This window comes from Gekko japonicus, unplaced genomic scaffold, assembly GCF_001447785.1.
Source record: "Gekko japonicus isolate JY-2015 unplaced genomic scaffold, Gekko_japonicus_V1.1 scaffold208, whole genome shotgun sequence".
Taxonomy (NCBI): Eukaryota; Metazoa; Chordata; class Lepidosauria; order Squamata; family Gekkonidae; genus Gekko; species Gekko japonicus.
In genome coordinates this window covers 859,282-871,444 of record NW_015173680.1, presented here as the reverse complement: position 1 = coordinate 871,444, position 12,163 = coordinate 859,282, and the positions used below count along the sequence as shown (strand labels likewise).

The window sequence follows — 12,163 nt, the reverse complement described above, 5'->3', positions numbered from 1 at the left end:
GGAGGAGGAGGAGGAGATTGGATTTATACCCCGCCCTTCCCTACCCAAAGGAGTCTCAGAGCGGCTTACAAACTCCTTTCCCTTCCCCTCCTCACAACAGACATCCTGTGAGGTAGGTGGGGCTGAGAGAGCTCTTGACAGAAACTGCTCTTTTTCAAGAACAGCTCTTATCAGAACTATGGCTTGCCCAAGGTCATCCAGCCAGGTTGAAGCGGAGGAGTGGGGAATTAAACCCGGTTCTCCCAGATTAGAGTCCGCGCACTTAACCACTACACCAAACTGACTCTCCCATCCAAGTACTTGCCAGAGATGGCCCTGTTTAGCTCCCAAGATCTGACGAGATTGGTTTGCCTGGGCTATCCAGGTCAGGGCTATAGTTGTTCTTAATACATTGTGGTAACCTCAAGGGTTTGCTGAGGCTAGGAACACACAAGTCAACAAGAGCATACAACTGTCAGTAGCACAAGGCTGACTTAAAGTGTCAGGTAACTTATGGGCTGAAAAGAGTTCTCCTGCCAGACTTACTGAGTGTCTTTCAGTTTCCAACTCCTTTCTAAACAGGGCAAGTCAGCTTCTTACAGTACAGAGCTGTCTGAAAACTCATCCCTTGATGATGGCCAATCAGAGAAAAAAGACTTGCCTGTCAGCCAGCAGTGGCAGGCAGAACAGTTCCTTGAATTGGTGATTCTGATGGGGAAGTTCTTCTTGGTGCCAGTTGGTAGCTGCTTGAGATCTAGTCTCCAAAGTAATGCCCAGTCTGAGGATTGTGACAATTGTCACTAAATTCGCAACCCCCATGCACAACAGTTCTATTTATTGCATTCAATAAATATGTAGGTCTGTTATGCATAGAAAGATATACAAGCAGATATTAACACTGTTAATATCTTCCCCTCCATCCATACCAGACTTGAAATTATTGTTGTGGAATTTTATTTGAAGTGCCCCCAGTCTTATCACACAAATACAGAATATTACACTGGGAACAAAATCCTTCCTTCCTTCCTTCCTTCCTTCCTTCCTTCCTTCCTTCCTGCCTGCCTGCCTGCCTGCCTGCCTGCCTGCCTGCCTGCCTGCCTGCCTGCCTGCCTGCCTACCACTGATATGCATGGCACTCTATAGAGCACCTTACAACCAAGGAGCTTACAATCTAAAAATTTAACACAAGAACTAGGTGAGGGAGGTGAAAGTGAGTATAAAGTGGTGTGTGTGTTCATTTAAGTTACATGAATGTGTGGAAAGGAACTAATGGTCTGTGCCAAAGTCTTCACAGAAAGTTGGGTTTCTTATGCACAGGTCATCTCAGTCAAGGGGGTGGGGGGAGAAGCAGCATGAACTACCCCTTCAGGTTCTGGGAGTGATGTGCTCCATGCCATTCATTCCTGGGTCATCCTATTCCTTGCCCATTTACATTCTGCAAGTCTTTAATATTCTTCTGAAACGTAAACAATTGCAGATCCTGTGGTTCCAAGGGGAGAATTTCTTTCCTGAGCTCATCCATACAGTTACCTTCAACTTCCACACTTTCTTGGAAGTTGTCCCCAGTGTTTACTTGGCCTGGGACCAGAGGCCAAGGCAGTTTGGCTGCCAGCCGCTGCTGAGAAACAGTGGCATTTAAAATGACCCAGGTCTTGTACTTCCTGCTCTTTTTGGCTTGGCTTTCTGATGAGGTTCATCAGTGGTCCACCAATTCAGCAGCAGGAAGCCAGCAGTCTGGCTGATGGATTGGGATTTGATTAGAGTCCTGTTTTCCCCTCATGGAAAATTATTCCTGTGGGGTCTTTGAATCACAGCAGGATAGGAAGAACCATTCCAGCCCAACTTCCATTTCTTCTGAATCATGTTGCTTTTTCCATCACCTGCATGAGATTACTGTCGCTGGGATAGTTTCCAAACTTCCTACCTTCAAGGAGTTTTTTCCCCATATAAATTAGCCTGTCAAGAAACCCTTGAACAAAGAGCTGTAGCCAGTCTTCCTTGCTAAGCGAGACTTCCAGATTTCCAGGAGAGGTTCAAAAGAATTAATGGGAAACCAGTGATTTCCTCATAAACCCCTAAACAAAAATGTCTCGAATCTGTTTTTTTAAAAACTTTTTATTTCAGAACACATTGTACAGCCTCAAGTAACAGTTTCAAAATACAAAGTACAATAGAATAACAATGCAAATATTGAAATAATGCATATCTCTTAGCCTAAGCTTGGAGACCATCTACGAAAGACAAGTATATTGTGTTACCGACCCAGGGGGCTAGGGGAATAGGTATCCACCCTACCCGGCATACAATCTGAGTAAGGCGTCATAGCGTGAGCCACCTGTGGTACTGAGAGTTTGCTGGCAGGATATCGTGCGCGGTAAGATAAGAGAAAATCGGGAACCATATCGAGTCAAATTTAGAGATACAAGAGTGAGAGGTTTGGGCCCTGTGCAGCCTTTCGGTGATTTTGGCCATCGCAAATTGATCCCATACTTTGTCAAACCAGGCTGATAAAGTCGGCTGTGAGGGAGCTCTCCAAAGAGACGCTATTGTTAGTCGAGCCGTAGCCAGTAGAAGTGCAATGATTTCCCTACTTCTGCCGTCCGTTTCTATGTTACAATGATTTAACAAGAAGATCTCAGGTTTGAGGTCGAGATTGTGCGAAGTTATATGAAAAATCTGTCATCTGACCATCTTCCAGAAGTTGCTGATGATCGGCAGGCCAGGACTGGTTCCTGCCAGGCTTAGCCCCGGGGGCATTCAGAGAGTGGAAGGCAGCAGGGTTCGGCCGTGTCCATGACTTAAGGGACAAAGATGCATTCCGGGACAAGCAATTCTTTGATACGAAGCTAGGAAAGCAGACCCAGTGGTTTGAGTATTTGCAGCTGAAGAACCTCAATGAGCACCTCACGGAAATGGGCATTTTCAGGAGAAAGCTAACAACCCTGGAAAACATCATTAAGCAATACCCCAACTCTCCGAAGGGAATGATATCCAAGATATACCGGACGATCATCCTGGGGGAGATTGCTCCAAAGTTCAATTTCCAACACCGATGGGAAGAGGAGCTTTCAGTCCAATGGGGGGAGGCAAACTGGGACACGGTTTGGTCCTCTCCGGCCAATACCTCCAACATTTTTAATGTATGTTTTCAATTTTTCAAGACTTACTCTCGCTGGTATATGACCCCACGCCAGCTACACAGAATAAACAGAAGAAATGACCCCGGATGTTGGAGAGGATGTGGTCAGCTTGGTACTTACCTGCATTGTTGGTGGGAGTGCCCGATCATGTCTCGAATCTCTCACCAAGCCACAAATTATTCATGTGCTTCAGTTCTCTATGAATTGTTGGCATCCAAAATTTGTAAGCAGAATAAGCACCTTGAATTATTTATAATGCCCACTGCCCTTGTTTTAAGCAATATGTTCAGTCAGCATTCTTTACATTTTAGTGAGGAGGCTGGTGACCATAGAGAAAGGACTGGGAAGTGATTATGGCTACCATCCTAAAAACAGTTTCCTGGGATTAAGCCCCAGTGAATAAAATGGGACTTACTTCTGAGTAGACCTCTTTAGAATTGTGCCCATTGAGTCTGAAAGCTGGAACTTTTAAGCCTTTTATAGTTTCTAAGATTTCAGAAGAAACAGCACACGTGCTTTCAGGTTGTTAGCTCCAGAACTGAAAACTAGATTGTGTCTGTTTTCATTAAAAATGGCAGGCAGCTTCGCAACTCCATGTCCGGCTGTGTACAAATGTACCGTGAAACAGGATCTTGTAGCAAATTGACTCAAGCAGGTTCTTCATTTCACAATGCAACTTGATGAACTTACTGGCAATTTGAAGGTGGGTTTCTTTGTCCATCTTGCCCTTCTCCTTTGCCTGCCTTTTGTTTCAACATTTGAAAAGTGCTGTGTATGCATTTATTCAGTAAAACATACACTTGGCCTCTAAATTAAACATGCAAAAGTTATTGTGAATTGTTGAAAAACTGTCGAGAATATTGAGACAGTGTGTGGCTGCAATAAAAAAGGCCAATGCTATGCTGGGGATTATTAGGAAGGGTATTGAAAACAGATCAGCCAATATCATAATGCCCCTATATAAATCAATGGTGCGACCTCAGTTGCAATACTGTGTACAGTTCTGGTCACCACACATTAAAAAGGATATTATAGCTTTGGAAAAAGTGCAGAACAGGGCAACTAGAATGATAAAAGGGTTGGAATACTTTCCCTATAAAGAAAGGTTAAAGCACTTAGGGCTCTTTAGGGTGGAGAAACAACGGCTGAGGGGAGACATGATTGAGGTTTATAAGATTATGCGTGGGATAGAGCAGGTCGAGAAAGAAGTACTTTTCTCCCTTTCTCACAATACAAGAACTCGTGGGCACTCCATGAAATTGCTGAGCGGTCGGGTTAGAACAGATAAAAGGAAGTACTTATTCACCCAAAGAGTGATTAACACATGGAATTCACTGCCACAGGAGGTGGTGGCGGCTACAAGCATGGATGGCTTCAAGAGGGAATTAGATGAGCATGTGGAGCAGAGGTCCATCGGTGGCTATTAGCCACAAGGTATAGATAGGGACTCCGGGGCAAGTGATGCTCTGTATTCTTGGTGCTTCGGTGGGGGGACAACAGTGTGAGGGCTCCTAGAGTCCTGGCCTCACTGCTGGACCTCCTGATATCACCTGGTATATTTGGCCACTGTGTGACAGAGTGTTGGACTGGATGGGCCATTGGCCTCATCGAACATTGGCTTCTCTTATGTTCTTATGTAACTGCTCTGGGTAAGTAGGCAAAGTAATTTTGTGACCGTGTGGGTTGCAGCCAATCAGTGCCATGCACAGCCTGTTTCTGCAGCAAACAGCCAAGTAGATTCCTAGTTCCACAAAGCAGTCCGCTGAAAAGTGCAGCAAACCGGTGACCCAGAGCTGCCCTCCCTCATTACTGCATAACTGGACATAGAGTTCATAATAAGAACCTTCTCTGGGCCATTGTGTTTCTGCACGTAGATTCTGTCCTCAAGTGGCACTGGAGACTGAATTCCGACTGCTTTGACCAGCCTTTCTCTCTTCTTGTTGCAGGGGGAAAACCATTTAGAGCAGTGTCAGAAGGACACTGAGGAAGTGACACAGATCATGCTAGAAAACTACAGCAAGGTGCTGGATCGCGAGGGCAAACTGAGCGACCTGGATGACAGGGCAGAGGAACTTCGAAACCAGGTACTAGGATGGAGAGTGGGTGGGCTGGATTCGGGCAGTGGCTGGTATGTAGCTGCTTTCCAAAACAGCATTCTGACTTCCAGAACTCTCAACCGCAGCCCCAGAGTAAGCAGAAGTTAGTGCACCTCCACAGGATCAGAGAAAACAGTTTCCGCTTACTGTCCCAAAGAGCCACAGTCCAAGAGGCACAAAGCACTTGGTCGTGGAAAGAGCCACAGTCCAAGAGGCACAAAGCACTTGGTCGTGGAAAGTGCCATCAAGTGGCAGCTGACTTAAGGTGACCCCGTAGGATTTTCAAAGCAAGAGACTAACAGAAGTGGCTTGCCATTGCCCGCCTCTGTGTAGCGACCCTAGATTTCCTTGGGGGTCTCCCATCCAAGTACTAATCAGGACTGACCCTGCTTAGCTTCTGAAATCTGATGAGATCAGGAGCAAAATGCTGCTACAAACAAAGCAGCACTCTGTAGTCTCCAAAAGAGAATGCATATATTTGATTATAGTAGCATAATCAAGTCCTCTGCTAATTGGGGAAATGGTAAAATACACACACACACAGTATCGCCCACTCACCATGTTCAGCCCCCCCCCCCCCCCCCCCTCTTCTCTTTGAAACTCATCAGGCACTACTAGGACCAAAAAAATTAAAATTCTGTACCAGGCAATCCAAGTTCTGTAAGAAAACTTGAATTTTGTGACCTGTATAACTTAAGCAAATTGAGGATACTTGCATAATTTTTCTTCTTTTCTTCCTTGAAGCTTGAAGTGGCCTCCAACCAAAATTATGTATTTAAATTAGTGTCATGAACACTAACAATAGAGCAAGATGGGTAGCCTCGTTACACAGTGTTACGTAGTCTGTCTGTAGCAGTAGAAAAGAGCAAGAGTCCAGTAGCACCTTAAAGACTAACAAAATATGTGGCAGGGTAGGAGCTTTCGTGAGTCACTGCTCACTTCTTCGGATATCTGAAGAAGTGAGCAGTGACTCATGAAAGTTCATACCCTACCACATATTTTATTAACAGTAGAGTACAATTTAAAATGACACTATCATAAACAGTCATCAGTCAAAACCATGCCCACTCAACAGCTATAGGTCTTTTGGAAAGGTCACAAGAACAGAGCAGCCTGGAGCCTCGTCTTGCAGAATTTATTTTGGTTTTGCCAGATGGAAGAAGGCACTGAAGGCCTGTTAAAGCCTGACTGCTGGCAATAGCGTTCTGCCACCCTTTAAAAAAAATGGGAGTGAGATTGCTCAGTATGCCAGAGTCCTCACGCAACCAGGTTCCAAGTCTGCGCATTACGACGTTAAAACTGGGGCAGAGGCAAAGTTCTGCTTGGCTTCGCTTTGGAGGGGAACAAAGAATTGTCTGGGAGCACCTGAGGGCTTTGCCAAGGGCTAACCCTAACCCTGCGGTGGCTCAAGTGGTTAAGACGCTGAACTGCAGGCTGTGGAAGGTCAGTAGTTCAGCAGTTCAAGACCCGAGTGCAGCATGATGGAGTGAGCTCCCGTCTCTGGGCCCAGCTCCTGCCAACCGAGCAGTTCGAAAGCAAGAAATTGCAAGTAGATAAATAGGTACCACTTCAGTGGGAAGGTAACAGCGTTCTGTGCGCCTTGGGGTGTTTAGTCATGCTGGCCACATGATCACGGAAATGTCTTCGGACAGCGCTGGCTCTTCGGCTTTGAAACGGAGATGAGCACCGCAACCCTAGAGTCGGATTCGACTGGCTTTCGAGCAAGGGAACCTTTACTTTAACCCTAACCCTAACCCTGATCAGGAGCACAGCTAGGAATCCAATATGAGCCCAAGGCTGCAGGATATGAATTCTAATGGATATGTGTCCATTTGCTGTTTCCTTCTAGAGTTCTGCCTTCAGCAAGACCACAAAGACCATAGCCCAGCAGCAGCGCTGGAAGAACAGGAAATGCAAGATCATCCTGGCGGCCGTGGTTATTGGGGCTGTCCTTCTCCTCATCCTGGTAATAGTTCTTGCTCTCAGCTTTGGCAGCTCTGGGAACCAGGAGGCTGCAGCAAAAGACAGCACTGGTGGCAACTGAGTGGGAATTAAGACAACCTGAGGATCTTCTCCACCAGCCTCTTTCTTGACTCAGCATGTTGATGCTTCTTGGGTCTTGAGCAGGACTTAGCAAGCTGCCTAGAGCTCCCATCACAGATTTGTTGCAGCAGCCGTGGCAGCATGTAGAGGAGCAAGAGCTGTAACTTTTGTAGCATTCAGTGCCCATGTGCAAGTCATGTGGCTCCAGCCAAGCAAAATCTATGCTCAGCCTTAAATGGCACAACATTGTGTGTTTGCAATCCTGTTCAGCAGCAAGCTGTGCCATACATTGATAAAAATGTAAGAAACACCCTTGCATTTCTGCAGTCATGTTCAAGGAGAGAGACAGACATGGTCCTGCCATCTTCCACTCCTGAAAACTGCCAGTGGATTTAGTGTGTAGATTCTCTGCTTTTTATTATAGGGAAATAGAGAATTGCTTTTGGCAGCTGAAAGTGTAGGTGCCTTGAAGGGTGGCAGGGTAGATGGTAGATGGGTTTGAGCCATAGGATGCTCCTGTGCAACTCCCGTTCACTTCAATGGGGCTTGTACAGGAAAGCTCTGCCTGGGATTGTGCCTCGTGTTAATTAACGAGAGGAAAGGTCCCATTTAGATTTTCTGCACTAATTGTCTTGAGCCAGCCCTCCTTTTAAAAATTACTGTTATGGATATTTCTCTGCAACTGGGAACGTGTATGTTGCTTCTCAATCACATGCTGAAGCAATGACCCATGTTTTCAGTGGTCTTCTGGAATGTCACAGATGGTCCTGAAATTAGTGAAGTTAGTGATTATGCTGCAGCAGAAATTATACCTACATTTCATTGTGTTTCTCTGCTGTGTGCCATGTAGAACTTGTGTGCACCATCCTTCAAACTTAAGTCATTTTGCTTTTTTAAAAAATGTGAAAACTGACACCTTTTGCATAGGAATAAATTTTTCTGTTGTGTCTTGCTAGCAAAAGTAGTTTGGACAAAATTCCTGTTTTCTTGGTGTAGTGGTTAAGTACGTGGACTCTAATCTGGGAGAACCGGGTTTGATTCCTGACTTCTTCACATGCAGCTGCTGGATGACCTTGGGCAAGCCATAGTTCTGGCACAGCTGTTCTTGAAAGAGCAGTTCTCTCAGATTTCTCAGCTCCACCTACCTCACAGGGTGTCTGTTATGGGGAGGGGAAGGGAAAGGAGTTTGTAAACTGCTCTGAGACTCCTTTGGGTAGTGAAGGGCGGGGTATAAATCCAATATCTTCTTCTTTTTCTGTCCTAGTCAATGTTTTGCAAGGATTTTTCTTTTTAAAATGTGCATGTCCAAATATCCAGCTATTTTTCATTAACATTTTTCAACTGTTTTGTTTGTACACAACTGCCCATGTAGTATTCTCATACAGATATATTTTTCCTCCTCTGATCGTGCACACATGTAAATATTTAGAAATATATAAATCAGGACTATGTCTTCCTATGCATAGATTTGGGTTGCTTAAAAATCATAGATCACTAAGCCCATGTGGTGAGAGAAAGAATTATCACTTTTTAAATAAATGGGGTACAATGCACAATGCTCACACACACACAAAAAAGATGCTACACAGGGATAATAAAAGAAATGGCAGGATTACAACCAGGGTGAATTTGATTTAAATCACAATTTAAATCACTAATCAGTAAAGTTTCACTTAAATCATGGTTTTCTACATAAAGCCTAATTCTTGCTGGCCTTAATATTTACAACCCAGATGATTTCATTTTAGTATAATAACTTTTCAGGTTAGTTTTAGTTATGTCAGAAAATTAATGACTGATTATTTACCGCTTGAAATAGACAATTATGAAATCATTGCAAGATGAACTATCTCTGGTTTAATAGATTAATCATTCATATTTGGACAACTTTTCTGCTGTACTTTATTCGAAGGAGAAAAAATTATCTTTAACAATAACCATTTAAATTGTTTTATTTAACTAAAACAATAACATTATATAGCATATGTATTTGTGTATTTGCTTAAACATCTATGATGATCTCACAAAGATCTAAAGATTTCTGGAGTATTTTGCTCAAAAAGTTTCACTTTCATTTGTACTGCTTGCTCTTCCCTCTTCACGCTTCGCTCTTAACATCTCCTCCTTATCCTTATTAATATAAACATTCTTATATTCATTGAACTTCTTGAAACTTAGCACGTAAGATCTAAGGAGTCTGATTCTGTGTTCATAGATTTGCAGAGGACCAATAGGACTGAGGTCTCTTAACTCTGTATGTTTATTTTATAACATTTTTGCTGTGAAGAAGAGGCATATTATCTCTGCAGACACAAATTCACAGTTCTGAGAACCAAGCATCTGTAATCTTCTAGATCGAAAAATTACCCAAAATAATCTTACAGAAACCTCTGGGAGAGCATGGCATTGTGAATGGATTAATAGAATTCATTTACCAAAAAATTTAAACATTGCATGAATATGCTATATAATTAAAAACTAATCTATATTTCATGATAAATAACTTTTGGACTATAATGTATCTTAAATAGAAAACTATCTTTAGATAGATTTTTCCTCAAAAACATTCTATTAAAAATCTGATTTAAATAAAAAAAAACTCAATTTAAATTTTAAAAATCCGATTTTTTATTTTTAAAAAATAAATCATTGATTGTTATCTACCCTGATTGCAACAGAATGCCCTGGTGTTGACACATCCAAAAGCACACCTATTTGCCATACAATTCTGTTCCCTGTATACTTGTGTCTGAGCAGTTTCAGATGTCTCTGCTAGTAACATTGGTCAGTTTCACAAATGCTAAGTCATCTAATAGCTAAAAAATTATCACATTAGATAGGGTTGGCAGGAAACCTATTCAGATGTTGCTTTGTTTTAAAAAAATAACCATACCTTTTAACTTATGTAATATTGAAGTGTGTACTTATTCAACAGATAGCTCTTCCTGTACTGTTTTAAGAGCTGTCTTTTGTGACAAGCAATAAAAGGTGGATTGCTTTATAGCAAATGAGTAATAGGCATAGATTGCTGCATCAAATGGGGAGTGATTGACAAAGTCAAAGAAGATAAGTGGGAGAAGATGGAGTCTTCTTCCAAGGCTGAAGCACGAGGAGAGCAAGAAGTCTGCTGCTAAGTGCTGGATCGTGAAGCCTGATTTACACATGATGCTGACAGGCAAGAGCTTGCTTTGTGCCACTGCAGGCACCCAGCGTCTTGTTCACATTGGACCACTACTGTGCTAGCACATCAGTGCGAAGCTTGCCTAGTGCAAAGCCTGCCTCTCTGGCATGCTAACATTGCACACGTGGCAGTTGAAAGCCCAGTTTAAATGAGACCATGTGGAAGAAATGTTGTTAGTCTTTAAAGTGCCGCCAGACTCCCATTTTATTTGCAGTCACACAGGTAAGATCTTCTGTTCCACCAGCATCACATTTAAATTGGACCCGATTCTCAAAAAGTGGGCTGGCGATAAGACCTGGCAGCTTCATCAGGCTGCAGGCTGAATTAACAGCTGCCCTGTCAGAATGGAAGTTAGTCATTTCTGCTGACGTTTTCTCATTTGTAGTAATGGACATGCATGCTTTTCTGTTAGCAAATCTTTGGCTCTGGGATTTTTTGCTCAAAGGACAAAACAAAGCAATGGCATAATGGATCAGCTTAGGAGGTTGCTTCTATAAGTAGAGTTGCCAACTCTTAGCTGGGAAATTCCTGGAGATTTGGGGGTGCAGGAGCCTTGGGAGGGCATTGTTTGGGGAGGAGAGGGACCTCAGCAGGTTATAATGCCATAGAGTCCACCCTCCAAAGCAGCTATTTTTTCCAGGTGAATCAGGGCTCTTTTTGGGCAGGAACGCACAGGAACGGAGTTCTGGCTGGCTCCCAAGTTGGCCACGCCCAGTAGGAACTCATTAGCATAATAGGCCACACCCAACAGAAGGAACTCATTAGGATTGGCTACATTAGGGGTGTGTGGCCTAACATGCAAAGGAGTTAAAAAAGCCCTGGGGTTTGACAACAAACAAGGTAAACAGAATAAGAAGGGAAAGGTGGGTGTGGCTGGATGACCACACTTCTGGTAACATGGTGGTGTGGCCTAATGGGCTAATGAGCGGTGCTGTCAGGGTGTGGCCTAATATACCAATAAGTTCTTGCTGTTGGGTGTAGCCTATTGTGCTAATGAGTTCCTGCTGGGCTTTTTCTACAAAAAGAGTCCTGGGTGAACTGATCTTTGCTGTCTAGATATCAGTTGTGATTCCATGAGATCTCCAGGCCCCATGTGGAGACTGGCAACCCCATCTTTAAAGGATAATATTGTAATATATTGCAATGTTTATTGTACGTATCATCCCCCACCTTTACTGCAATTCAGTGTCTTCAAGTCAACCTTTGTAACCCTTTCTTCAGTATGGGACTTCAGACCAGAGGATTTGTGTGTTTGCTTGCATTGTTTTCCAGTTCTCCAACCCTAGCTCCATTGGATTGTTTTGCTTATTGGAGACCTTTGCTGTTTGAATTACTGTTACTAATAATTGTTATGAAGAGAACCTAGAGGGTAGAGAATAAACGCTAACAAAAGTTTTATGTATATTCTTGGGGGGGGGGGGATCTCGGAGTCATTTGCTTTGGAACAGAAGGTGGACTTCATGATACACTGGCTATTCCTTTCATGTATTCATGACAAAATCATGCTTGTGACCAGGAACTCATTAACATATTAGGCCACATCCCTGACAGCACAGCTCATTAGCATATTGATTTATGTATATTCTTGGGAGGGGGAATCTCGGAGTCATTTGCTTTGGACCATGGTCAACTTGAAGCAAACCTGAAAAACGCAAAATGTGGGCATAAGTGAGGCAGTCCTATGGGGGGTGGAGGCAATCACATAGTTCTAGATAAGATCACTG

The 12,163-nt window shown here is 43.4% G+C and overlaps 1 protein-coding gene across 2 annotated transcripts in view; it reads left to right on the top strand.

Moving 5' to 3' along the window:
- The window catches only part of VAMP5 (vesicle associated membrane protein 5), a 22,363-nt gene extending 14,073 nt beyond the window's left edge, over nucleotides 1–8,290 (top strand). Inside the window, exons 2-3 of one of the 2 annotated variants that reach the window (XM_015423006.1) lie at nucleotides 5,066–5,203; nucleotides 7,065–8,290. In XM_015423006.1, coding sequence (XP_015278492.1) covers nucleotides 5,066–5,203; nucleotides 7,065–7,259 — 333 coding nt within the window. In that variant the 3' untranslated portion in view covers nucleotides 7,260–8,290. Of the gene's footprint in view, nucleotides 1–5,062; nucleotides 5,204–7,064 lie in introns of both variants that reach the window. The other variant, XM_015423005.1, reaches the window with a different exon arrangement.
- Nucleotides 8,291–12,163: the final 3,873 nt, after the last annotated feature.